This window comes from Euwallacea similis, chromosome 2, assembly GCF_039881205.1.
Source record: "Euwallacea similis isolate ESF13 chromosome 2, ESF131.1, whole genome shotgun sequence".
NCBI classification, from domain to species: domain Eukaryota; kingdom Metazoa; phylum Arthropoda; class Insecta; order Coleoptera; family Curculionidae; genus Euwallacea; species Euwallacea similis.
In genome coordinates this window covers 9,069,285-9,096,473 of record NC_089610.1, presented here as the reverse complement: position 1 = coordinate 9,096,473, position 27,189 = coordinate 9,069,285, and the positions used below count along the sequence as shown (strand labels likewise).

Below are 27,189 nucleotides of genomic sequence, written 5' to 3'. Positions count from 1 at the left end.
CTTAAGGTTATCTGCGAAGCAACTGGCATGAAATACAATTATTTATCACAACTTGATTAAGTGCATTCTTGCACTTTCTAATTATTTTCTTGTATCACCTACGAAAACAACAAACTGAAATATTTCTTTTTCCAATTTCAATGTTCAATGTCAAAATAACATGCACTGGTTGCTTTTGAGACCCAATGGGTTTCCTTCAAAATAAAATGACCTATAAGCTACAGATGATGACGTGTAGGGCAAAAACAAAGAAATCATGGTTCTGACATTTCTTGCCATGAATAATTGAAAAGCCCATTACGGAAGCTTATACACATTTCCAGAGCTTAGCTAATCACCTACAAGGGTTTATAGGGCAAGTGTGGGAGTCTTCTTTATTGACGTATTCTTCCCTATTATAAACCAATTCATAGCAAAACTTTATTAAAAATATAATTCAACAATTTTCTTATATTCTCTTCAAATCACATATTTTCAAAGCTTATTACTGTATATGATTAACTCCATAGGAGCTGCAGCAATTCTTATTAAATAAATCTTATAAAGGCAGTTAGAGGGCTTTTAATCAGGCGACATCGATCTCCACTTTGAGCAATTCGCACAGCTTCTCATACACCTTTCCAAAGGTTCTGGTGTATCCGTTGTTGGTTAAATGCAAATAGTCATGCATTATATGGTGGCTTATAGTCTGATCGTTTTCCACTATATTCTCATGGATTTTGACCACGTATACGTTCTCTGTGAGATCATCCTTATTGGCTTCGTTTGAAAATTTGTCTACTAAGAATGTGTTGACGTGGTCGTTTCGTTCCCTGTAAGGATTCGGGAATTGACCTCTTGGAAGTAACGTCTAAAATTATTTTTTATTAAGTTTTTTTGTTGGTATCAATTTAATAAAAGAACCTCACAGGTATAACGATAATAACATTCCTTAAACGATACTTTATTTCTTTGACAATCTCCAAAATGCCCTCGAAAATCTCATGGGGGGTGCAATCAGTATTATTAGTCCCCACGAAAAGAACCACAGCCTTCACTATAGAATGAAAATCGAATTCCTCGTTTTTAATTCTCCAGAGCACATTTTCCACCCTAAATAACACAAAAGAGTGCTCTAATCCCCAAAGATTCTATATCTAATAATACCTGTCGCCCCCAATACCGAAATTCAAGCAATGCAAGGAACTGAGTTTTTCAGTCCACAGAGAGCTAAACTGCAATTGTTGAATTATGCTATCGCCGATTAGGACCACTTCTGGTTCGCTGGTTTTGGCCTGTTGCACGTACCTGTTGTGCTAAAAACATAAATAATTAAAGAAAAAATTAATAAAAACGAGAAGTAATTTAGAAGCTGAATAGTGCCTTAAAGTGTAACATCAGCGCTTATTCCATGACAAGAAAATTAGTTTGACCTGCCCTCATCAAGTAAATTAAATAATACGAGGTTCAAGTGCTTTATTCGTCGTTTCCGCTGAGACGAATATTGATATAATACAGAAAGCTTTTTTTTAACGCTGTAAGGACACAATGTCTGCATACCAACCGATTGCCTTATTTAATTGGAGCCATATTAACATTCAGCACTAGACCCATTATTGAGTGATCTATGAAGGAGCGTCTTTAAATAGTTTATCAAATACCTGTGTCTGCTAATGGACAGAAACAGACAAGTTTTGCAGACATAAATAACAGGTGAAGCAGGCCATGGTGGATATCTGAAACAGACACATGTTTGCGTGACGGAAAACGACACGTTTGCATTTCCTAGGACTATTTCATAATTTTTAGGTCAAGGGTCTGCTGTGGCCCTGTAATGTCAATAAGAGAAATAAAGTTTATTACAGGGCTCTAGTTGCTTCAAATACAATCATAATAAGAATGAAGCTCTGCGTGATAATTTTTTGCCTAAGCCAAGTATAGGGACATATACAGGGTTGGATTTCACCATTCAAATTACCATTAATAAACAAAGGTCCTATCATAGTATCTTCAAGGATTCCGACCCAAACATTTAGTTTTTGTAGATATTAAGGGTTTCCTTGTCTTATAACATGATGGTTTGAACCACTCTATGTTCTACAATTGTGTCTATTGAAAGTTTACTATTCAAGTAAAAAGTGCTTTCATCTCTGAAGCAAACGTTGAACAGCTTATTGAAAATGCTTTCCAACGATATGTCGCAACAATATCCGCACTATTAAAAAAATGATTTTAGTTAGCTGGGGTTTATTTAGTAGAGGGTAATAAGCTCATCATACCCTCAATCATTTTCCCCCATCGTATTCTAGTAGACGTGTTTTTGGATTTGTCCATTGCCGGCCTAATTTTCAAGATATTGACATTTATACTTTTTAAAAACCCACCCTGTATGTATTTGGCTATGCCATGGCAGATATTACAACGAATTTTGCACTTGTAATTTTCTTAGTTCATGCAGCATGGCACACCATAAAACATTAATAGGCACCGGTGTTCGTTAGTTTTATGAATCTAACTTGACACAGTAACAAGTGTCTGTCAAGCTACTGAGACCAAGTTGTGTATCATAACTTAGGCTGGGTCACCTTAGACAGTTTTAAATTTTAGCGTCCATAAAAGATGCATTGCTGTCAAAATAGAAGCGACCTGACATTCCTTATGATTTTTGTAACATATGAGGGTCAAATTTAGCAGAAATGGACTTAAGCCAGGATTCTACAACTCAACTTAAATGTCTTGAATGATATCGACTTAGTTGTAGAGGAAATCATTATTAGAAGCTATATTAGTTGTCAAGGAAATGTGATAGACAAACCATCATGTCTGCTACAAGAAGAATTGCGTAAAATTAGTGAAATCATGATATACCTCTCTTGCAAAAATTCAAGCAAACCCAAAAGTAACTTAGACTTATAGTTTCAATGAAAGCACTAATATCACAACAATTCCTGAACTTAACTTACTTTAAAAATCTCATTCTATAGAAACTTTTCTTGAGACTGAATTAAATAGATAAGCTTGATCGTACAAGTAAGCTAAACTCACCTTAAGCTTCAGTTCACTAGAGCTCTCTCATAGGAGGCAATTTGTTATTGACAAATTAAATTCATTTGTGACAGCAACATCATTTATATTAGGATGACTCAAGTAAATTAAAGCTTATGCTACATAACAAGTCTTCTTATTTTTCGATCAGGTCCAAAAAGATATGATAATTGTTAAATCTTGAATAGTTGTAGGTAAGGACAGATCTCTAAAGAACTTTAGCGATGATGCTTAAGATATTGGGAGGTTTTTATTTGAGGAATTTCAAAGTACACAAAAGGTACATATTTTGAGATATTTTTGACACTTCCAAGGTATTTTAACGTACAATAACTCATCAGAGGTCTGCTCCTGGAATTGCAAGACATATTTTCTATTTATAATATTCAAGTCTTTTTGACAAATATTAATACTATAACGACTATAACAAACACAAATATTATAACGTAAAATGGTGTATTAACGACAGATCAATTTACATGTAATTTAATTTCACTTACCATGGACATCCACCGTCCATCCCCAACAACATCTTGAGCAGGCGTTGGAATAATGCAGGGATTCATTTCTCAAATGGATAAAGAAACAGGCTGCAACGTAAGAAGATGTTTACTGTGATGAGCTTATTACTGTATATTATTAACTTCATAGGAGCTGCCACAATTGTTATTAAATGAATCTTACGAGGCAGTTTGAGAATCCTCAATCAGGCGACATCCATTTTAAGCAATTTGCAGTTTTTCAAACTTCTAGTAATTTAGCAAGATAATTTACATTGAAATTGAGAAACTGGCCAATGCTCCCCTCCGATTTCGTCATTTCCATGGAAATTATCTAGCTATCAAAGTTATCAAGATTTTGAAAAACCGGGACTTAAATTTTTTTTAAATTGGAAGAATATCTCATTTACCTCACACGACCTCATACTTGGTAATCGAGAACTACTGAAAATATTGAGTCTAATCTAATATAGACCTGGACATTCCTTATACACTAATAACTCCTCACCTCTTGTTTTATTCCTCACAAAATCTTACTCCTCTCTTCGAAAAACGTTTTAATTTTTTTAGCGTTTTTGTTTTGTTTTTTTTGTTTCAACTCCGCAGCGTTGCCGTTAGCACATTAAAGCGAAAACTAAAGTCATTTTTTTATAACCATATTGAACCGCATTTAAAAGGCAGGTCATGGTTTCATTCCATTATAATGCAGAGTTCTGAAAACGACACATTGAATTGACAGTTTAATTTTATCCTAACGTTGTTCAAACACGTGATGTTTTTGAAAACGGTAAAAAAATTATATATGACGTCATAACTTCAAATAAAAATACCATGTTTTTAAACTATATCAAACCGTATCAGTAAGAAAAAACGGCTCCACATAAACTCAATTATCCTGCGTCCTTGTTCAGCGTATAGAATAAGATAAAGATATCAGGTTCGATCACCAACCGGCATAACATAGTTATTAACAGGGTTGTCACATTGTGAGTGACTTATTAATATTTACGATTTTACCAGGTTTATATGGATGCAATGAATCGGTTTTATTCTTTTTTGTCTAGCAATGTTCGGCGTTCATGGCGTATTGAAAACGTATTCAGATGGTTTATTTAGGCATAGCAATTTTAGATGTAATATACATTTTTCTGATTCAAATTACATGAATTTGTGTAAAATGTAATAATAATTTTCTATGTGCAACTATATTCAGAGAAAAATTTCATAGACTAAATACTACGTATTCGTGACACCTTAGTAGAATTTTTGACTCGTAGATATTGACTGAACTTTTTCGGTCCGAAATTTAAATCTCGAGCGCCTCATTCAATTGGGATAAATTTCTATCGGTGCCTCTTAGTGTGGTTTTAATGGTTCTTCGATAATGAAATATAAACCGGGTGGTTAATGAAGTTTTCACTAACAATGTCTTGAAACAAATTGTATTAATATAAAGTATAAAACAAAAATCGACATAGAAAACACAATAAATTAATTAAATACTTATATTCCCTGCATGTGGTTGGCGCGGGGACTATAATTCACTAATTATTATCTAATACAACTTCCCACTTACTAAACAAATTACACTCTAAATTACAGCTTTTCACAGTTTTATTCAGCAAGATAATTTGCATAGAAACAAGCAGAGCATTAGTCAATTTTTTCAATTCCATAGAAATTATCTTGCTGGCAATATTACCAGGAGCTTGAAACACCAGGTCTAAAGATCACATTTATTAACACAAATTCAGTCATAGGCAAGTACCTGTTTATGGTAAAATAAGATATACCCCTCAGAAGCTAATACATCCTTTAAATTAACACAAGTAATAATCTCATCATTACACTTATACCAATAGTCATAGTGCTGACGCACAAACGCAATATAGTGCCCCTCATTTGCAGAATTCCCTGAATGGTTTATAACTGCAAACAGGGAGTATCTGTTATCTGAGGGAAAAGGTCCAGCATTACCTCGTTTGCTCATAAAAGGGCTCATGTCTATCATATCAGGAAAAGAAATGGCAGTGGCAATTTTAATATCTGCATTTGAATTTGAAAATCTCTTTAAGTGGAAAGTGGCAACTATTGGAAGTGTTTTTATAGTCAGTTGTTTGGTGCTCTCTTGTTTAGAACCACAATTCTCACACATGATTTTTTCTCTACCTAAGTGTTCTGCTTTAGTGAAACTCTCCAAGCAATCCATTAAAGAGCAAGGAGAACGTCCTCCTTCAGTCACAGAACCAAGGTCTAGAGCAAAGTCCCATGTAGGATCTGTAGTTGTAGAGACTCCCTTACAATTTTGGCAAACAACGTCGCTTTGCAACCCCCCAGTGAATATTTGATGAATAATACAGGGGCATTTGCTAGTGTTATTGTGATTTTGCTGTGACATGGACTCTGAGTAATGTTTGTGCAGCAAATCTAATGCAGCCATAAAAAACTCATGTGCATCATGCTGTTTATGCCCACATAAATGAGGAGCTTGAGTCCATGTCAAATGCAACAAATCATGAAGTGCTAAGGGTGCCTTTTCCCCATTATAAAATTCCTGAAATAGTTTAGAAACTGCACATACTAAGCAAGCACCATGTACCCACTTGCAATAATGGTGTTCAGTTAGGAAATAATCCCGCAGTAATGGGGTATGCATAAGAGCCTGGACAATGCAATTCATGAAACAAGTCGACCCTAAATTAATCAAACCTCTCAGTCCTATAGAAGTCTCAGGCGTAATGCACACCTTTTTAGTCCTGCTCGTCAACAGCTGCCTTTCTTCATCTGTAGGATCCCAGGAAATGCATTCAAACAACCATTTCTTGAAAGTATGGCACTGCATTCTATTCTTGAATGCAATACTGTCAAAATCGGCATCGTAGATATAATCCCCACAACCAGAACAATGTAGTTGCCCATAATGAATTTCCAATGATAAATGGTGTTCCTTCTGTCTCATGTGGTCTCGGATGTGTTCAATACATCCAAAGAAAACACAATCTAAACACACATGAATGAAAGGCCCCCGGCTTTTGCAGGTGTGACAATAGGCATTGCACAACCGCATTTGCTTGTACATGGAATTGGTGCTCACCACAAATACTGAGTGGATGAATTCCAGGTTTTGCATGTTGGACATTTCTTCTTTGAATGTTTGGAAGTGTTCACAGCCCTTAGCTGCCATTGGGCGGTTGTCCCTTGATTAGTGCTATTCTAAGATAAACGTGATTCCAATGATAAATTCTGTTTTAACTGTAATTTCTTGAAGCTTATTTTTTTATTTAGTTTATTTTTATGTAGACTTAAACATGGGAATATAAAAAACAATAATAATACAGTGCTGCTACTGACATTTATATAGAAATATGGCAACAAAGGAAGGGTTGATGGAATTATTTGAAATGTTTATCTATCTTCGTCTACCTTTCTCACATTATCTGGAAAAAAAAAGAAAAACTTTTTACTATTTAGTAGAGGTGACAACATTGCATATGCCAAGTCAAACATTTATTTGTAATTTGTTTGTTTACATTCTTGTTTGTTGTAATTGTAGATATTCCTGCTTTATTATTCAAAATAATTTAAATTAAAAAAACTAAAAATACTCCAAAATAAGCAACTCAACAAATCATTATTACTTTTACAGTGATTCCTGTCAGAAAATCTTCAATACCCTCAAATGTCTAAAGTTATAATCACTATATAACTCAATTAACTATTTTACTATGAACTTATCCATTTGGTGGCTGTTTACCTGTTTTGTGCGACCCGTTATTAAGTGGTTCTTGCGTAAAACCACTGGCCTTTGCGAGTTGCAGCGCATCTGCTATGGTAAAGTTAGTGGAGCCCCACGGGTCAAAGGTGTCGAGCAATCACTGAATCTCTCCCAAACCAAGCAGATCCAGCAGCTGGTTAGTCAATTAAATGATACTGCAGATAATAGAATGTTCATACAGAATGAAAGAGAAGTTTTGAAAGGTTTGATTTTGTGATGTTTTCTTTGCTAATTAAAGTTAAGTTTTGATGTATTTTCTAGGTACAATAAGCACAGTTCTGTTAGTGAAAAAAATAAATCCTAAAATCCATCATCAGTTTCTTACTTCATTTGGTAAATGTGTGGAGCAGATATGGGGCTATCGTCAGTTAGTTGCAGAAGTAGAAGAACTTAGAAGAATTGCCTTTGACAGTGATGATTTTGAGCATGAGAGAAAGTTGTATGATTTGTGGGAAAATTTAATGCCAGATGAAATACTTGAGGGTGAGATTTATTTTAAGTGAAAACCATCATAAAATAGTTTAATATTAGGAAGAATCAGCAAACAGTGGCAGGACATAGGTTTTCAAGGAGAAGACCCTAAAACAGATTTCCGAGGAATGGGAATGCTGGGCCTTGAAAACCTTCTTTTCTTCACCACAGAATACCGTGCCCCAGCCCAACATGTTTTATCACACTCTATGCATCCAATTCATGGATATTGCTTTGCAATAGTTGGGATTAATTTGACCTCAATGGCGTGGATGCTGTTACGAGACGGAAGTGCAAAAACCTACTTTTACAACATATCCAGAAGTGTGCCCACTATAAGATTGTTTCACTCTTTTTATAGCTATTTATTTTATGAATTTGATAGGTTTTGGTTGCAATCCAAACCCAAGAATATAATGGAATTTTCTAGTGTTAAAGATAAGTTTGAAAAGAAAATTAGGGTGCTCTTAGAGAACCCATGCACGCAGTTTAAAATTGCTTTAAAGGTAGACAATGTTTAAGCCTGTGGAGGAAAAACTAGTCAATGCTTAGCATTGTTAAGCACATTGTTCCTTTAAATGTTTTCGACAGTATTTATTTCATTTCTGTAATGTTTAATATAAATCTGGAGAATGTATACTAAAAGTATTCAAGCTCAAAAACAGTTAAATGTATGTTTGTTGTGAGAGTTTTTTGGAGTGTAATGTATATTTTTTTATTAAGGAAAGAAAGCCTTCTTTATTCTACCCATTTTATAATATCTTTAATATTCTACCTGTTTTTAACATTTTTTATACATCAGTAAATGAACATTTTAAAGTTATAAAATATATTGGAAATGGTAGTTCCGTCAGGTTACAGAACATTCACCGCGTTGCCATATTTGCAGCTTTGCGAATGGAATTAAGTTCATTTTTTTTTTATGGGATTGTCAACGTGACTTTGACAGATCATGAATAATCAATCATAGTTTGTGATTTTTTGAATGTTTTTTCTTGAGTTTTGCAGTATTTTTTAATATGCCCAGTAACTGTAACTCATAATGAAAATATGATTCGTTATAAATAAAAATAACTATCTTTTTAATACAAATCACTAGAGCCCAACAGAAAATCTACCAGGAACTGTGACGTGGAGCATAGAAATAAGGTTATACTTACCTTAAAAAACAATAAAAACATTCCATAATTTAGGATTAATTTCCGATATTCCTTGAATTTACGACTTGAAGAACCATGTTCGAGGTAACGGATACTCAAAGTAAGTGAAGAATACTAAAATTAGTATAATCAATCAGTTAATACATTTTTTTTTGGTTTGTTGGTCCCATCTCAAAAACACCAGTCATGGTTGTGGTAAAAACTATAACTTCTAGCCTTTAATGTGGTTTATGAAAAGTTTTCCTTAAACATATTATGATTTATTGTTTCAGAAATAGGTGCGGGTCTTGCAGGATTTGGAATGTTCTTCCTCTTTTTGGGAATGTTAATGCTATTTGACAAAAGTTTATTAGCATTAGGAAATGTAAGTATTTACCCAAATGATGCATTGGAAAAAGCAGCAAATGGTACAATTTTCCCCAGATCCTTTTTATAGCTGGATTGGCAGCAGTCATTGGCAGAGAAAGAACTTTTAGGTTTTTTTTCCAAAGACATAAAATCAGGGGAAGTATAGCTTTTTTTGGTGGAATTATTATCGTCTTAGTGGGATGGCCCTTAGTTGGGATGATTTTTGAAGGATATGGGTTCTTTTTGTTGTTTAGGTAGGTAAAATTCAAAGTTAAAATGATCCTGTTTAAAAAAGAATGTTTGCAGTGGTTTTTTCCCAGTAGCAATAAATTTCCTGAGACGAGTGCCAATATTAGGAACAATCTTGAATATGCCTGGTATTAGTAAGGTAAAAATCTGAAAATTAATCCTTGATTTAAGTCGAATGGCTGTAGGAAATATTATAAATACTGTTCAGCCATTTGGCTTGAATCAAAATAAACCTCATTTCCAATATATCTCGGATTATGTTTTCCAATGTTTCAGATAGTTGATAAATTGGCTGGAGACTCCCAGCGGACGCGAGTTTAGCCCAAAATCCTGAGAATTAATTACTGTATAGGTGTAACCAAGATATGAATGTTGTGTACAGAGGTGTGTATTTATTTCATTTGTGAACTCAATTTGTCATTTTATAAAAATTTTTGATTTGTAAATATATTTTTTCAGTGTATTAAATAGAAAAGTACAAATTAAAGATTTTTCCGGAAGAGAATTTTAATTTTAACGTTAAAGTTAATAAAGTCGTTGGAATGTAGTCAAGTATGGCAACCGCGCCCTTCTTGAACTATGGTTCAAACTCCCGCCGCAGCGGCGCCACCGTTACTGCATTCTTTTCTTTCGATGTTCTTGTGTTTCTCCTTCTCTCATTTGACGTTTGCGTGTTGCGAGCGCTGCAGAGAGCAGAGTTTCGTCTCGTCGGTTTTGTTGCAGGCCTGTGCCTGTGTTCGTCCCGTGTTTGTTTTGTGTTAAACCCGTGTAAACATAAAACTCGTTGATAATAATGGCAACAGAAGCCGAAAATAACGCGCCCGCCGCCGAGACCAAAGAGATCAAAGAGGAGAAGGAAACTCCTAAAGCGGAGGAAGCCAAAAAGGACGAAGCCGGGGCGGGCGATGCCCCCAAAGAGAAAGAAAAGGAACTCGCTCCTCCCAAGGTTTCCGTGCACAAGGCCAATTTCGAGAAGGATATTGTGTATTTGTATCAATTTTCGCGTACCCCCTTATTGCCATCCATCAGCCCGTATTGCCTTAAAGTCGAGACTTGGCTGAGACTGGCCGGTATCAAGTATGAGGTGAGTTTAATTCTTTGTTTCCGCCAGATGTGGTATTACTTATGGACCGGAAAATGCACCCAGGAATTCAATTAAGAGCGGATTTCATTGATCAGAGGGTTGAAAAGGCTGACCGGTTCAATAAACCACGCGTCAATACTTTGGTGAATAGTAGTGGCCTTAATGATCAGCCGCCATGTTTTGTTGCCACAAAGGGAGTGTGTGTGTATCGAGACGGCAGTAGGTTTTGACAAATTTTAAGTTGGGCGAATAATTTCAATTTCTTTCTTCTCTTTGTTTATTGGGGAGTTTTAGAAAGAGCTCGATGATTTTCTTCCCTGACCCAGAGTAGTAAGGGCCGAGTGAAATAAAAAATCATTTAAAATTCAAAAAATTTATTTACTATGTTTTCATGGAGTATCCAGCGCGACTTCAGCTCATATTTGAACATTTCATCCTAATGTACCGATACCAATTCTAACGTCCTAACAAATGGGTTCAATGGTAAACTTCCATTTACCATTGAAAGATTTAACCTATATATGATTTCAGTACTTCGCGTAAGCACGATACGGTATTTAATTGGTGTTTAAATTTTAAAGCTACAGAACCAATTTTCCTGTTAAATCTTCGTCATAACATGGTACGACCTGGAGTACTTCAACTATCACCAAAGGGATCTGATTGCAGAGAACTTTAGGATGTAAATATGTACGTCCAACTTTTTCCTACTAAATGAAATATAGGAGTAAAGTACTTATATTTAGTACCCAGTTCTACTTAATTAGAATCTTTTTAGGTATAATCTTATCAGCATAGAATATAAGCCCCTATACACCCAGAAGAATCTATGCTGTTTTTTTTTAAACTGAATTTTTGACCAAAAGTTTGGCAGTATGCTCCCAACGCTTAGCCCTCTCTTAACATGCAGTATTTATATAAAAAATAGGTTAAAGAAATCTCATTAATTTCCCCAAAAATGTTCCCTTTAAAGTGTAGATTTTTGGATTCAGTAGTTTTGAGACTTTGTCTTGAGATGTATTCTCCAAAGTACTTCTTTTGATTAGTTCTATTTTCGACTTATTTACCACACCAATGACTCAGTGATTCCCAAATCATTTCTTAAACGACATGCCAAAACATCTCGAGCTTAACTATCAAAATGTTGTCACAGGTTAGTTTTAAAACGACCTTTGTTGTTTATTATCTACTATTTGGCAACCCACGCCTGTAGCGTGTGTTTTACTCTCGGTTTTACTGCAGGATTATACAATTTTGTTGTTTCGTGTAATCATACAGGAGGTCGGTAACCTTTTGTCATTCAGTCAGAAGACTTCGGGTAAAAACCTGTCTATTCCAAGACAGTTTGTATCCACGATTCTGTTGTAAATAAATAATGGCTCTATTTAAGTCTCTGCATAGCTTTTTTCGGATAGTTATCGATTACGTAAGGTCGGTTCTTCACTGATACATTTGGAATCCTCGGATGTCGGGTTTTTTGTTCACAAAGTGGCGTCAATGTTCAAAAATTTGGAATAATTCTTGATATCCTGTTAAAATTGAAATAGAATCTAGAATTTAGTCAGATTCTTGGTTTCTATAGCTCGACTTGGAGCCTAACGTTAAAGTTAACAACAGCGCATTAATAGTTCGGTACCTATGGACCAGTTCTTTAATGTCCCAGTTAGGGCACAACTAGGGAGTGGTTAAGTAATAGGGAGCAGTTAACAGGCAGATGAAGAGTTTTTCATACTTGAGCTTAACCAACAGTGGAAGTTTAGAACAGCTTTATGAGAGTAAAATTATGAATATGCTGTTAACTTTAACATCAACCTAGTGTCTATAGAAACAAAGAATCTGTCCAATCCTGTGACCATGGCTATTAGCTTGCAGTTAACGTTAACAGCACATTGATAATTTGGCCCTAAAACACCTTTATCATTGATAGACTTAATGGCAAATCAGTTCACATGCAACTTAGCATTACATTGACGAACTTATGTTTACTAAGGAACTGGTACTTACTAAGGAGTCTTAGGTTACTGTTACTCATCTCTATTACATTTAAATCCGTAGTAATTGAGTTCACATGATGATAGAGTTAAAACGAATAATTTTCCAAAGAAGTCTGTATAGAGTTAGTGGTGCTAAGAATAACATAAAATTTACTGCTGTATGCTTCCATTAACAGACCATTATCTTGCCGAGTAGCCAGTCCGATTCTTCACGGCCTTAGCCCAACTTCTTGTAGATTATACACCATCATCACCATTTTCGTGCAGATACTGCCAAGTTCATTGGCAAATTGTGTTCGCACCGAACCGGATAACCTTCGTGAGGTTAATGCTCCTTCAACTATTTGATCTGGTCAAGTTGCATATGTAGATGATGAATTTCAGTCTGCAGAAATAGACTATGGCGGTTTGAAGATCCATCGCATGTAACATCATGGAAAACTTTTTTTCTAGTGTTCGCAATACCGGCGACTCTGTGGTCACGGAGGGGCAAGTGTATTTTTAAAAACCAGTTGTCGAAAATAAATAAATGCAAAAGTTTTTGAATATTAATAGTAGCAAGTCAAGGACACTATTCCAGATGCGTGAGAATTTGCTGGTGACAGCGAATTGTTAAGCAATTTGTTTAACAATGACGGTGAAATAAATATATAATACAATGAAGAGAATTCCACAACGCTTTTTCATTTGTTATTCTGATTTTTCATGTGCTAATGAGCGATAAATAATGTAGGAACGTTAAGTATTTAAGTTACAAACAAATGCATTAAGCATTTGTTTATTAATGGTTTTGAATTTCTGTATTGCACAGAAGAATTTCATATTGAATTCTTCACAGCCTCCTCCGAGGAGGTCTCTCGCTTAATTCTAACGCTTTTAAGACCACGAAGTTGAACTCCCTAACGTCTTCTGTGATGTTTTATGCATGATCTGCCGCGAAAAAACTCGAACTGTGTCCTTTCTCATTGTAGCATTTCGTATGTTTGTCATTTCGCTATTTCCTTTCAGCGGGTTTCAGGTTTGATTTAAAGTGGTGCTATCGCGTTACATCATAAAGGAATTGCACATCACGTTCACCGAGTTTAATTTCAACGTTAATCGTACTTGGCTGACAGGAACTGTGCCTTAACAGCTCCCATCAATGCCAATTAGATTTTATTACTACTGCGGATTTGTATAGTACTTGAGCCCGAAAAAGTGTGTTTCGGCTCAACGAACCAATTCGGTTGGACATTGTCACAGCATTATCTAAAACAATTTATTTTACAATTTACAAGGTGTGTTTCGGGGTGTTAGGGTTTATTGTCCAGACGCACGCACGCCGTACACGCACCCTTAATAATAATAGGAATCTCTTTGTTAGCACCTAAATTATTATAGTGTGTTTCTAGGCCTTGCTGGCTCCATTTTAGTCTAGAATTTCGATGCCCATTATCGTTGAGTCACATGGCAATACGGAAGTCGATACCTACTCCTCGTTTCCGCTAGTAAAACGCTGGTGAAATAAGTTATTTTGACGTATATTTCTCTGGTTTAAAATACTAATACGTGCTTGACGAGAGCCGTTTACATCACGGCGGTATCTGTGCCATAAACCTCAATTGAAGCCATCTCTTTTAATCAGAATTAATAAAAAGTTGACACACAGTACACATACTCCACATTCAGTCTCCTATTAAATTGTGAAATCTACATTTCAGGGTTTAATGAACGCTTCTGGTGAATTACTATTATTATGTCAAGGGGGTCATTCAACTTTCTTTTTAAATGTTACTCTATGAGATCCGTCTGTAATGGTCATTACATTCGTTTTTATGTATTGCCAGAGAAAATTCTCTATAATCCAATTCGGAAAACTTCAATATTATCATCCTCGTTTCCGGTCTCGAGTAGTTTATGGTGATAAATAATAAGCTTTAAAAATATCAAGTGTCTTAAAATTCTTATCACTGTGCCTGTTTACCCGAAGCGGGCCCGTTTACATCAAATCTGCCCTGGAATGTCGTTATTATAAATATTTATCCGTTTGTATATTTTCGGTGCTTTTGAAACCTTCTGGAACGCACAAAGTATTTTAAACAAATGTATCGAAATCGAGACATTTTCGTGGCCAATTATGCGCTGACATTTATACCCGCTGAAACGTAATAAAAAGTTAGGGCTACCGCGAAGCTGCATTACGCTATTTCAAGAAGCTGTAACCAGAGACTTTTAAGGCCCTACTTAAATCGACGAAATGGTGCATAAAATACGGGAGCTGGAAACAAAATATTCTAATACGCACACTCGTATAATTTTATGGTCAAAAATGCTGCGGCGGCCTCACTTTTTCGCACATGTGTCGTAAACAATGCATGACGAAGGCTGAATGTTCCATATTGTACATTTGTATCACGTTCCATTAATTTGCTTAATAGAATTTGATATCCAGTGCCTATTTGTGGATGTGGAAGCCTTGGATACCACCGTGGTGCAATATCGAAGTAGCGGATACTTTTCTAATAACAAAAATTGTAATCCTAGAATTTGGCTCCATGGTATACTTAATATTCGATACACAGTAGCGGAAACGGTGCAGGTAGGGACATACCGAACACAATTTTCAAGTAAGAACCAGCAATCAAATGGGAGATGTAAATTTTCGAAATTGTTGAATCTTAAAAGCCGTCAATCATTTAGTGTATATTGAATGCTGTAGAGGTTCTCCATAATTGGAAAAATTTTAACTTTAATTACGTTAAAAGCAGTAGCATACCGGGCTCAATTTTGGAATATCATTATTATTGAAATGAAATTGAAAAATAGTAGAAATAGACATTGTTTTGGTACGTATCTCTCGGTTTTTCCACACGCATTGATCAGGGTCGCATAGGCTAAAATCCGATTTTTTTTGTCTCCTGATGTTCAATATTCATAAGCAGATAAGCACCAGCGAATGACGTCAAAATTACGCACGTTCGTGGATATCGTGACTAGTTCGCCTAAATTGTCTTAAGTCTTCAAAACCTGACAATCACACTCTGCATCTCCTGCATACTTTAACCCACATCTCAGTCGCCTTTATCATTGAAATATTTAAACATTTCCTCCGCAATAAACAACACATCGTGTCTTCTCGCTCCATAGCGACTTGCAAATTACGTTAAAAGCCGACACGCACCTACGCCTATCAATTACACTTCTGCAATTGGCAACATTCCGAGGGACGTATTTGGTCTTGGCATTATACATAAATGTGCAGTCGCAATCCTTTTATTTAAATAATTTAAATCGCTTTGTTATGCTGCGTTGGTCACGGCTTAATTATACGAATTGCCGGTAGTTTGCTAGAGCAATGAGAAAGAGCTCTGTTGGAATAGTCCCGAAATTTAGACCATCGGAATTATGTCGATTTGAGATAAATATTTAAATTGGAGAATATTGTTGCATTTATAAAAAATACAATTTTATTAGCCTAGGAGACCTTGGAAGTAATTATTTCCAGTATTAAAATAAACCGTTTTATTTGAAAAATACCAGTGTTTAATGGTTGTTTATTCACTTTAAAGAAATCAGACCACTATTGTGAATATTTCACTGGGTATTTTCGCGTGGCAAAACCTAAACAAACGGTTATGTTAATTGCTGGGTATTGTTTAACACAGAGGCGGCAAACTACTATAGTTTTTAGGGAGACTTTATGTTCTAACACCTCGCAGTTTCATGGGAAATCGCGTTTTTTACACAAAAATTAAAAGCTGCATTCATCTTTAATTCCTTCCAATTTTTAGTTATGTTTGATGGCACAATAAATCTCCCAACAACAATAGTTTCTATAGTCCAACAATTATTAGAAAGAAACATGGTGTTATTAATATCCCGCATGTGAATAATGCTTTCTCTCTGCTTTCTATTGTACAAAACCCACATCGTATTACTAATTGCTATCATGTAAGTAATAACCATTATTAATACGTACTCGAAACGCCATTTATGCACATTTTAAATCAACTTTACACCCATATTAAGAACGAAATTAAATGCCACTTTTGTTAAAAATGCTCAAGGACGTTTCCTACAATGAGGACCTCATCAAGCTTCAAGATTGCATTTTTTTTTTAAGAATGAGACGCAATAAAGTATGTGTATCAATCAAGTCACATAACTTGTCCTGGAATGCATACAAATTGAGTAGGCCATTTTACATTTGTTTATTTGCTTTTAATTACAAAATGAGTCATTACATCAACATATCTTTAATATAGTGTAAATAGGTGTTCAATTATTTTTCTTTCGATATTGCTGATTCGTGGAATTTCCATCATTGTAATGGAAGTCGTGGATAGCGTTTAACCCGGCTTTACTTACACAAATATCGATTCTTGGTACGATAATGGTACAGAACACAATTGAACCAACAAGGAAATCCCCGCCTGTTTATTTCAAATAAAGGAAAGCTTATATTATTTCCCTTCTTTGTACCTGTAGGAAAGGCACAAAATCAATAAAACTCGGTAATAGAATTTATTTATAAACTCATGAATTATTGCCCTTTTTGTAATTATTATTTTTTTTACATTTAAATTATCTTTGAGTTAATCACTACATTTAATTTTCCAATTAAGAATAAACTATATACATAATCAGTTTAGCAAATAAATAAGATACACAATAGTATTCATTGTTGAACGAGTGCACCCAGCTCTGCGATGTCAAGGTTTGGATAAACTCATTATTCATAATAAAAACATTTTAATTATCAGTCTGTTGTTGCGATTCTATACATTTTACTGCAAATTGTGCAGTCTTGACGGTCTGCATAATCATGTGAATCAGTAATGTAAATTGAGGAATCTATGTATGCGTTCTCTTGGTATTACTCATCACAAATGACAGATTTTTTTTCTGGGTTTCATTGACCTCTCGTCGCATTAGCAACGTTCATTATTGAATAAGGCGGACTAAGACTAGTCGCTAGCACATGTCTTAGCTACGTTCACCGAACGTTCAGTTATGGAGACAGTAAAAACCACTCCGGAACGTTTTGTCCACGTTGGTGGCTATTATGGGAAACTTTTCGTAGGCTGGATATAACCATTCCCTGTTAAAGCGTCGGTCCAGTCTCTGCTGGCCTGTACCCTAAGTCGGTAACACGACGACCCCTCAGGGTGGTGCAGATCCAGATCAAGGCGCCCCTAGGGATCATTCCATCCTGATGCAGAAACTTATCGATTTGTTCCTCCATTTCCCGACCGAAGTTCTAATCCTCTCAAAAATAGAGGTATGCGGAAAGTCGATGTTGGTGGTTCGACGGTAACCTAACCAAACAAATCTCAATGCTAAAATTGCTTGAAAAGTGGTTTCTTAAGAGCCCATGTACCTTTCCATGATTATTGTAAATCATATGATATAACTAAATGGGGTTTACAATAGGGAAAAATTCACTTTCGTGCTAGCTACAATTATAGAATTGGTTGCTATCTAAAAGTCTGTAATAGGGATTGCAAATGTGGGATAAAATCCATATGGGACTAAACAAATGTAGGACCTTTCAAGGAAATATGCAACTTGAGATATGTGCTCATAAGTGGCATCAATCGAAAACTGTAAATTTTTAAATATTGCTTATAAATTCCTTTCGCCATGTCATCAAGAATTTCAATTTCATCCAGCCTCATAATTTTCTTGTTTAAGCTGTCTGAAAATGAGGCAACTTAAATTATATAAATGAATCACTACCATCCAAGTCTCCTCAAGAGTCAGAAATTGAAAATAAATAACCTGGAAATACAGAAACTCCCCTTTTCTTTGTGAAAGTGGTCCAGTGTGTCTTGGGAGCAGAGGCCTATTAGGTTGCCCTGGTAACAGTTCCTTTTAAACGCAGGGTTGTCACTCTTTGGCAAAGTAAATTAGGCTTTTGTAGGTTTCTAGGTTTACTGCAGTTAGCGCTAATGCATATCTCATTTTTCCCAATCAAATACATTATTTCTGGTTGTCCACGTTTATTAATGGAGCTGAATTCGAACTGAAGCCATGAATCAAATTTTCTTTTGTTCCCTTCAGTATAAGTCCGATTATTTACGACTCCGGATGTTATTTGAGATCCGCTCTTTAAAGATTTTATTTTCGGGTTTGTGTAGCAGCTCCGATGGCTAGGGGTGCTTGGAAAATTCGGTCAATAAATTAATCAGTTAACAGGGTTGCGTGTCACATGAAGTTAATGACTTTCTTTCCTTGCGTGATTTATTGATATTTATCATAGTACAACCTCAACTATAAAAGAATGTAAATAAAATTCTCAAAGTAATCATCTCATAAACTTCATGGTATATGTCATTCATTCTTTTTCTAAAAATAACACCGTTTTATCTTCATTTTCATCCATCTTATTCTGATAAGTAAGTAGTTATCGTACAGCATCTTTCATTAACTGAATTCATAGTTATTAAAGGTTATTGGGTTTAGCGCTCCTTCTTGACGGAAATTGCCACTCCAGAAGTGAGTCAAGGGAAGAGTAAACAACTTTTAGAGGGTAGTTAACTCAAAGAGACACTTCAAGGATATGAGGCGGAACTAATGAGCGTAGGTGTAGCGAGCACACCTCGTTAAACGGCGTCTAGGGCTAGTGTCCAGGTCTAAGGATGTTCTCTTATCTCTGTAAATGGCCCTTACTCAAAGGGTGATTTATTCATAACAAGGCATTCAACGCTGAGGGATGTTTGGGTTTAGAGAGTACTAGGATGGCACCATCTACATATTAGAATAGATTAACCCTCAATTTTCTTTAACAAAGAAAAAGTTAAAAGTGATGTTAATCATTATAAGATTATGGATGGATAAACCAGATGGTACCACATGACATTAGGCAAATTTTGGAAGTTAAAAATTATGATATTTGTCGTGTAGTAATTGACCTATTCGTCTTTGTTACGTTCCAGACATAATTGAATTTCCGCGAGTGAAGCTTCCGGGAATTCTTTTCCGTTTAGTCATCCGTAATTCCCAGCGGAACAAAGCGTCCCTGGGCGTCGCCGTCGCCACATCTGGCGTCGATGTTATCGCTTTACGGCCTAGTCTGAGCATTCGCATGTATAGCACCGGAAAAAATATCGAAGTGAAATTAATTAATAAATTTTCATAAGGCCTTTTTCCCCACGTTCAAATCAAAGTTTCTATTGAACTAGACAAGATCTTAGGTGGTTCCTTTCGATGCCGCAGCTGCATAATAACACAATAGACGGCTTATAGGAAATCGGAGACATCATCTCATAAATTATGTATTACACCCAGCTGCAACCATTTATCCAAAGTGTGGGTTAAGCTTAAATCAATGTTACAATGTGGTCTCAAAATGTTACAGTGCCATTTTCCTGAGCGAGTTTTGTTGGCAACAAAAACAACCGACCCGATTTCCGTCCATCTACTTCAGCGTTCTTGTGGCTATTTCCAGAGGATGTTACTTGCGCAGGAATGTTAATGCCAATTAGGTTTGATTACGAATTTAATTCTGAACCGAGTTTACCTAAGGCATAAAACCTTAACGTTTTCCAGTCACGTTTCGTCTTCAAGGGCACAATATGGACTATGTTACATATTTGCATGAATCAAGTGATCCACTTTCGAGCGTTTCATTCATGGATGTTACCACTAGAAAATTGAATCACGTAATCGTAGAATTTTGAATTGAGGACAAGCTGAAGTGAATTATTCCTTCCTTCAGATGGTTTCTGTATTTAATTAATTCAGCAGACGTGTGAACGGTCTAGATGGGCGAGACGTCATGAATCCTCGGCTCCAGACGAAACGTACCAGGCTGTTACACCCTAAAAGCGCATATTATGAAGTGCATCTGCCACGTTGCCAGAGTTTGCCTGGGCAATTCAAAGGTTTATTTGGGACGGACCCTCCCTTTTGCCATGTAATCGAAATGACTCATTAGGCAACGCCAATTAGGGTGCAAGCCTTATGACTTTTGAACTTTCAAAGTGCTAATTAATAAGGAAATAAATTCCCCTTTCACCTGAAATTGCTCAGTTTTTCGGGTCAAGTTTCCATCCGGGACATCAAGTTGAAGTTGTTTGTATATATAAGGAAGGAATCCTTAATAAAATGCACGTTTCTCTCGCACATTTAAAGCACGTAACACTTCAGAGCCTGCGATTAGATTTTCGTCGCTGACACGTTTACAATCAACAAACATCTGGTTCGAGCCTCTGGAAGCTTCTGGCATGGATAACAATCAACAGCTTTGCCTCGCCCTAATGCTTAAAGCAGCTTTTTTTTGTCATGTACCAAAAATGTTCCCTGGTTTTGTTCGAATTCCAATAAGTCACCTTGCCAGGAACTATTTGCCAGTTGTGACTGTATCAGATTGAAAAATTCATGTTTTCCGCTTCCTCCTAAACATAACATCACCAAAAAATAGCACGTTTCTAATTTACTCTTGTAGTAAGCAGAAAATCCCATAGATTATAACTCGCCCAGATAAATAAACGCTTAGTTGGGCTGTTGTTTTCAGAACCGAGCAAAGGATATTTGTTCAGTTGGAGCTCTTCACATGTGTTTGGAATGCACGGGATTTTGTATTAAACTACAAAATTCAATTAAATATCGCCTATGTGTGACTCTGCGGGTGCTCTAAGATTTCAAAGTATACATTATAAGAGATTATTCTCTGTTCAATGAGTGTGTAGATTCCCAGTAGGGGGACAATTATGGAACTATGTTATACATTGGAAACACGAAATCGCTTTTAATAGGGAACGGTTATATGTGTCGTGAAAGTGTGACGTGTTCCACGATGTCCCAGTTCAATGTACTCAATTTTTGTTTGATTGAAAAAACTTCCTGCATATAACACATGGCCAATATCCCTGCTGCAGAGAAAGTTGGTGCTCTTTGCGAAGGGATAAAATGGATATTAGTTGTCTCAAGAGCCGAACTGACTTCCTCTCGCATTTGTTAATTTTACAGTAGTAATTAAATTACCGTTACCGATTAAAACTAGTTAAGTACGTATTTGTTTCTTCTGAACTAATCATTAAATTCTAGCAAGTCGCACTCTCCATGTAGGTTAAAAGCTTTGATTTGACGAGGAAGACTTGCTCAATGATGCGCTACTGACAATTTAAAGTCGACCCGACTAGAGGATGTTATAAATATTCGTCCAAGTTCAGGGACCGTGACCACTTGGAACCGACATTCTACCATTTTTTGAGCAATGAAGCAAGGAACGTTAATAATCTACATGTCATTCCGACTTCGAAAGCAGATGTTTTTCCTTGGCATGGACAGTGGCCGTATAACTGCAGCATATAATGCCTAATACAATTTAACATTTATGAAATTCCTAACCTCACTCATTTGTCAAATTCGGGCAGTGCCTGGGTGCCAAAAATGTCCAAAAACGATTGGTGGTATTGAGATCAGACATTTATTCTCAGTTTTAGTTTGAATATCTTTCAAAATCCTGCTGGAACGTTATAGTAGAGTCTCCTCGAAAATGGCAACATTGTCGTAGTCTTTTGTCAGGCTGCCATATTTCTGTCACACCACTCGCTGAAGGGTTGACGTCTCAGTCCAAAAACTGTCCGTAGAGTGTTCGAAAGCAAGGATAGTTAGTTGATTTTTTGTCGTTAAAAGACGGCCACGCAAACTGCTAGAAAACATCGATCGCAGAGGCGAAGTTCCGTCAAAAATCTGTGTACAAAAACTCGTTTAAATTGGAATAACATAATACACATATTGAAATACGTTTGCAGTCGTAGGGTGCGGCACATTATGCGGACACGCAATAAAACGAATTTTATTGGGCTTGGTGCACATGCATTCGGCTACTGATGCGGTCACGTGACCGGCCACCCTCTTCAAAAGGGATACACATTAACAGGGTGTGATCTGTCATTTTAATACTTCAGTCTTTGTTCGTCTAACTGGCCCATGAATTTTTCCAAATGTCGTTCCCCCGCTCACGGGGAGTTCGTTCTCGTTGCCACGCCAACGGTCGATCCCTTTTTGTCACCCCCTCCCGGCTACACCGCCCGTGCGTGGTGGATGTGAAGCTCGGGCAACGATGCCAAGTTCCACGGCATGATTTCCTGAGTTAAAGCAAATTGTAGCTGGAGTGATTATTATGGAACTATTTCCAGCTCAGACGCAATTAAGAAGTTTTAGGTTGCGCTGAGACATCTCCCATATGTCGAACACATTCGCCTAATCGTTAACCGGTACTTATCGGTGTCGAAAGACGAGGATGTTTGCATTACCTGATTACCAAGGCAGTTAACACAGATTACAAACATCTCATTTTTAGTGTTTTCCCCATTAAACCCATAATAAGGTCGTTACGGTTAATACACCACTGATTGCGGTTTTTATGGACTTACTCTCGCTACTTATTCCCAATACATTCCATATTTATTAGCGTGTCTAATGAAGCAGCCCATAAATCAAATTCATTTTTATTGCAGAACGTCGACCACAAGATGAAGTTCAGGTCCAAGAAGGGACTGTTGCCGTTCGTCGAACTGAATGGAGAAGAAATCGCGGACAGTGCCCTCATCATCAAGGAGCTGAGCCAGCAGTTCGGCAAAGATTTGGACTCTGGACTGACCTCAGAACAGCGAAACTTGTCCCATGCCACCATCAGTATGATTGAGAATCATCTTGCTTGGGTTGTTACGTGGTTGGTATCATTGAAAAATAATTATACTGCGTTGAAGCAGCTAAACTGTAATATTTATTGATACCAGTAATATTAATCTGATTATGTTAATCAAAACTTAATTTTTCTGTAATTATCAGATTGACTACCGACTTAAAAATAATGCCGAAAACCCCCGATTTCCGTATATTTTGATTTCCTACAAATTGCGCGCAAGGATAGGAAAATAAACCTATTTCCCATAGTTCACACCGCTATCTTAAGTAACGATGAAAATCAAATAAGCGTCAATTGAGTTTTGAAATTTTACATAGTAAATCCCTTTTATTTTTCATAAATTGCTGTGGCCCTCGAAAAACGATTGTATATAACTCGGACAAAATGACCTATTTCCTTTTGATATTATCACTCATATAATATATTTAACTAGATGACTCAATGATTTGTTGACGCGATGGTGAAGGAAATTTTAAGTTAGTCATCAGATGCGTTATGTGACGTGCCTTGCCATCTAGCAGTAGCATTTAAAATTACCGTCTAATATCGCGACTATTTGGGTGAAGCAAATTTATTTAACGTTCAGTGATAAAAAGCGAATAGAAATTATATTTTTAGGATATCAAGTTCGTTTTCATGTCTTCAAAGTTTACTCAGTATAGAATTTGGGCCCAAATCAACTTCAATATAAAGTTGAACTGAACTGACATTAAAAGAGAGTATCGAATTCTACACTATAAAAACTTCTGGATAGAGCGTTTTTCTTTAACATTTAAATATGTAATACTTATTTCCAGTATACTTTCGTTTTAAGTTAAGTTTAATTTCTCCCTCAGGTGGCGTGCAAAGTACCCAGATAGTGTGCTCAAGGGCTACAAAGTGAATCTACAGCATGCTCTAGGAAGCAGGATACCCAACGCTCTTTTAAGCTTCTTCTTCAAGTTCGCTTACGCACGAAAGGTAATTTATACCAATTCAAGCAAATAAACTTCTTCTAAAACAAAACACTCTGCATGTCCATAACTTGTTCTCATAAGAACATAATTTCAATCTTATGTAAATATGTGGTGGGATCATTAACATTATCTCACACATGACTAAGTGTAAGAATCGTCCATAAATTTCATGTTAAGTTTGTTAATCCCATTAACGCATGTTCCCTTCCAGTGTTTTGTGTTCTTAGAGCTGTTTTTAACTGAACATTGACCATTTAGTGGTTTCAGGGAACTAAGAAAGCGAAGGCCCACGGTATTGGTGTGCACACACCTGAGGAGATAGTCCAGTTCGGACAGGATGACCTTAAGGTTTTATCAGACATGTTGGCTGACAAGCCTTTCTTCTTTGGAGACGAACCTACCAATGTAAGCAGCAGCTTCAGAACATTTTAATCTGTTTTAATGAGTGATTTTGTAGTTAGACGTGGTGGCGTTTGCTCATTTAGCCCAGATCTACTTCCTCGATAAAGAAGTTGAATGGGCCCTACGTGACTACATGACGGAAACGTGCGCCAATCTCGTCGGCCATGTTAACAGGATGAAGGAGCGCTGTTTCGCCGATTGGGATGATATCTGCAGGTGAGTTTTCGTATTTTTCCCCAACGTGTAGGACGTGATTTGATTGTTTATGGTGATTGCAGTACGTTGGACTTGAATTCGCACTTGCCGAAACCGGTGAAGGAAGACAAGGAGGTGGCTAAAGATGAGAAGGAGGGCGACAAGGAAAAGGAGCCTGAAGAGAAGGATATAGAGAAGGAGAAGGTAAAAAAGCTAGCCCAAAGTCTGTGTCAGTAGGGTATTTTGGTTCAGATTCAGGTAAAAATGAAGAATCAGATAGAATTAAGATTAAAAAAAGAAAAATGTGAATTTTGATGAAAATTGATAACATGCAATTTTGTATTGTGTATCCCAATGTATTTCCAGAATCATTCTTTGTAATTGTAAATCAAATCAATATTATTATGGTTGTAATTAAATCGTGTTGTACTAGACCCTTCTCACAAAGGTCAGCCCGGATTGTTTCTCCAAGGGACTGGGTATTTAAGAGAAGCTCCAAAGCCTCTCTTCGAACGTCAGTTCACGTTCCATCCTGTTTCTTTAAACTAAACTAATTAAAAATGGATAAATTTGAAATAAGTAATCACTATATAGTGATTTTTAACTTAACTTAATTTAAATCTATTGAAGTATGAAAACATGGTTAAGAAAGAGTCATGAAATGAAATTTTGAAATTTGCATTAATGATTCAGGCGATTAATTGAAAGATTCATATTTACCCCCATCTGAAAGCAACTTTGAACTCTGAATTATGTAATTTTTCTGTTCAATTATTTATTTTATTGCTTTTTTCTGTATTCCAGGAGGAAGCAAAAGAGAAAGACAAGGCTGCGAACAAGGAGCCGGAAGAAAACAAAGAGAAAGAAGCTGCAAAATAAGTGGTCTTAAAGCAGACATGAACCATTTAAAAATCTCATAAAATCTCATCATCTCTCTTTCTCTTTCTCTTTTTTTTTAATGTATTGTAACAATGATTGATTTCGCATCTTCTGTTTACTTCAAGTGCAACAATTAGTTCTTAAGTTGATGGATCTATGTTTCACCGCCTCATGATTAATAAAACGTGTCCAAATCGGTTCTTTTATTTAGCGGACGAAGCAAAAATTAGTGTGCCATTAGTACGATAAAAACCATCTTCATCAAATCACCAGTTTACTTAATCCCACGGATAAAATACTCTTTTCGTACCGGGCAGGACTATTTTAGCTTTTTTATCGAGTATAATGGACGGTTTTTAATAAAAACAAAAAAATATATTAACTGCTAGTTGAGCATTACGATTATTATTGTTTGTATAAATATTTTAGCTAGGTTTTTAAATATAAGCATGTACGTCTGGCGAATACGGCTTTTACACGGCCCCGAAATGATTTTTTGGGCCGCGTAAAGCATGTTTTAATGCTTGCATAGCGATTTTCCCGGGAAACTGCGTAGTTTCACCAAAAACTCGCAATTTCCCGTAAAAATCGGCCCGCGGGTTTACATGTTAGTGCAGTCTTAATATATGTACGAAAATATTAATGTATCGTAGCAAGTAATTATTAATAATAGGTAGTGCATTTATATTCATTGATTATATCCATTCCACGTCCTTTTTTCTATTTCAACAATAGCATTCTTGGGAGCTTTCAAGGGGTGCAAACAGTAAATCCATCCAGATAAAACAGAAACGCACATGCAAATAACTTACTATTAAACACCCAGAAGTTAACATCAGCAGCAGTTTACGTATATGGTAGTTTTTGTATTTTTTTAAGGCCACCTTAATCTTAAAGCTGTGTGAAATTGTTGGACCATCTCTGAAATTTACTATACTATTGATATTAATTTCTCGTTGCGGAATTTGGTCCGTCCTCAATGATCTTATTACGGCCATGTCCAATGCATCTATTGAATGCCCGTCGCGGTACTCTGAAAATCAGACTAAATCGTTCTAGTGGGACTGGTCAGATTGGACACGAGGACTCAGTTGAAAAGCTCAATCGAATGACTAGCATGATACTTTTCTTTAGTTTTAATTAAAAATAGGTTCGATTTTGAAACTGTGTTGTATGCTAATATGCTATGATATATAATTTAAATAAAGTGAGTTCATATTTTAAGTTTTATTTTGAGTTTAGTTTTTCAAACCTCATTTCCAGATAATTAACATCGCTGTTTTAGTAACGTTGCGAGCCGTCACAATGTGATGTGCCGAAGAAGAGGATTGATTTTTAGAGATGACAGAGGACAGAATTTTCTAAATTTATCTCGGAGGGTTCTCATTGCTTAGAGACTCAAACTCCCTTTAAGTTGAGCCGTCGCAGCATATTTAACATTTAAAGTTTATAATATCGCTCAGTTCAAACGTTGATAAATCAAAAAGTTATAAATTCTGCGAACCCCAACACG

At 36.2% G+C, this 27,189-nt stretch overlaps 5 protein-coding genes across 7 annotated transcripts; 3 read left to right on the top strand and 2 right to left on the bottom strand.

The window, feature by feature from the left end:
* Positions 1-395: 395 nt before the first annotated feature.
* LOC136419266 (platelet-activating factor acetylhydrolase IB subunit alpha1-like) lies at positions 396-4,176 on the bottom strand. The gene is made up of 5 exons (XM_066405479.1): positions 4,033-4,176; positions 3,525-3,614; positions 1,147-1,295; positions 909-1,092; positions 396-850 (listed from the first exon to the last, which is right to left on the bottom strand). The coding sequence occupies exons 2-5, from the start codon at positions 3,588-3,590 to the stop codon at positions 566-568; spliced, it is 684 nt and encodes a 227-aa protein (XP_066261576.1). The 5' UTR covers positions 3,591-3,614; positions 4,033-4,176; the 3' UTR covers positions 396-565.
* A 782-nt stretch (positions 4,177-4,958) lies between these two features.
* On the bottom strand, positions 4,959-6,831 carry not (non-stop). The gene has a single exon (XM_066405403.1). The coding sequence runs from the start codon at positions 6,706-6,708 to the stop codon at positions 5,275-5,277; it is 1,434 nt and encodes a 477-aa protein (XP_066261500.1). The 5' UTR covers positions 6,709-6,831; the 3' UTR covers positions 4,959-5,274.
* A 179-nt stretch (positions 6,832-7,010) lies between these two features.
* On the top strand, positions 7,011-8,497 carry LOC136419275 (ELMO domain-containing protein 2). The gene is made up of 3 exons (XM_066405490.1): positions 7,011-7,502; positions 7,561-7,782; positions 7,831-8,497. The coding sequence occupies exons 1-3, from the start codon at positions 7,250-7,252 to the stop codon at positions 8,289-8,291; spliced, it is 936 nt and encodes a 311-aa protein (XP_066261587.1). The 5' UTR covers positions 7,011-7,249; the 3' UTR covers positions 8,292-8,497.
* Positions 8,498-8,719: 222 nt separating this feature from the next.
* On the top strand, positions 8,720-10,032 carry LOC136419282 (vesicle transport protein GOT1B). Of its 2 annotated transcripts, none has more exons than XM_066405499.1 (5): positions 8,720-9,030; positions 9,203-9,294; positions 9,354-9,532; positions 9,585-9,666; positions 9,808-10,032. In XM_066405499.1, exons 1-5 carry the CDS (start codon positions 9,006-9,008, stop codon positions 9,859-9,861), a joined length of 432 nt encoding a protein of 143 aa, XP_066261596.1. In that variant the 5' UTR covers positions 8,720-9,005; the 3' UTR covers positions 9,862-10,032. The 2 variants fall into 2 exon arrangements, with proteins under 2 accessions (XP_066261596.1, XP_066261597.1); XM_066405500.1 differs by having other exon boundaries at positions 9,804-10,032.
* Positions 10,033-10,174: 142 nt separating this feature from the next.
* Positions 10,175-26,906, top strand: fax (failed axon connections). 2 transcript variants are annotated; one of them, XM_066405491.1, is made up of 7 exons: positions 10,175-10,611; positions 23,054-23,268; positions 24,081-24,204; positions 24,459-24,605; positions 24,658-24,818; positions 24,881-25,001; positions 25,602-26,906. In XM_066405491.1, exons 1-7 carry the CDS (start codon positions 10,321-10,323, stop codon positions 25,674-25,676), a joined length of 1,134 nt encoding a protein of 377 aa, XP_066261588.1. In that variant the 5' UTR covers positions 10,175-10,320; the 3' UTR covers positions 25,677-26,906. The 2 variants fall into 2 exon arrangements, with proteins under 2 accessions (XP_066261588.1, XP_066261589.1); XM_066405492.1 differs by having other exon boundaries at positions 10,176-10,611; positions 24,468-24,605.
* The last annotated feature ends 283 nt before the right edge of the window (positions 26,907-27,189 follow it).

What these genes read in the sequence shown, in the direction of transcription:
- LOC136419266 (XM_066405479.1), bottom strand. Translation starts at nt 3,590, where the DNA reads ATGAATCCCTGCATTATTCCAACGCCTGCTCAAGATGTTGTTGGGGAT. An exon ending in ATGGACGGTGGATGTCCATG is followed by an intron (nt 1,296 to 3,524) that starts GTAAGTGAAATT and finishes TTATGTTTTTAG; the next exon opens with CACAACAGGTACGTGCAACA. An exon ending in ATGTTATTATCGTTATACCT is followed by an intron (nt 851 to 908) that starts GTGAGGTTCTTT and finishes AAATAATTTTAG; the next exon opens with ACGTTACTTCCAAGAGGTCA.
- not (XM_066405403.1), bottom strand. Translation starts at nt 6,708, where the DNA reads ATGGCAGCTAAGGGCTGTGAACACTTCCAAACATTCAAAGAAGAAATG.
- LOC136419275 (XM_066405490.1), top strand. Translation starts at nt 7,250, where the DNA reads ATGAACTTATCCATTTGGTGGCTGTTTACCTGTTTTGTGCGACCCGTT. An exon ending in TGAAAGAGAAGTTTTGAAAG is followed by an intron (nt 7,503 to 7,560) that starts GTTTGATTTTGT and finishes TGTATTTTCTAG; the next exon opens with GTACAATAAGCACAGTTCTG. An exon ending in GCCAGATGAAATACTTGAGG is followed by an intron (nt 7,783 to 7,830) that starts GTGAGATTTATT and finishes GTTTAATATTAG; the next exon opens with GAAGAATCAGCAAACAGTGG.
- LOC136419282 (XM_066405499.1), top strand. Translation starts at nt 9,006, where the DNA reads ATGTTCGAGGTAACGGATACTCAAA. An exon ending in GGGTTCTTTTTGTTGTTTAG is followed by an intron (nt 9,533 to 9,584) that starts GTAGGTAAAATT and finishes GAATGTTTGCAG; the next exon opens with TGGTTTTTTCCCAGTAGCAA. An exon ending in ATATGCCTGGTATTAGTAAG is followed by an intron (nt 9,667 to 9,807) that starts GTAAAAATCTGA and finishes TGTTTCAGATAG; the next exon opens with TTGATAAATTGGCTGGAGAC.
- fax (XM_066405491.1), top strand. Translation starts at nt 10,321, where the DNA reads ATGGCAACAGAAGCCGAAAATAACGCGCCCGCCGCCGAGACCAAAGAG. An exon ending in AGTTCGCTTACGCACGAAAG is followed by an intron (nt 24,205 to 24,458) that starts GTAATTTATACC and finishes TTGACCATTTAG; the next exon opens with TGGTTTCAGGGAACTAAGAA. An exon ending in AGGATATAGAGAAGGAGAAG is followed by an intron (nt 25,002 to 25,601) that starts GTAAAAAAGCTA and finishes TCTGTATTCCAG; the next exon opens with GAGGAAGCAAAAGAGAAAGA.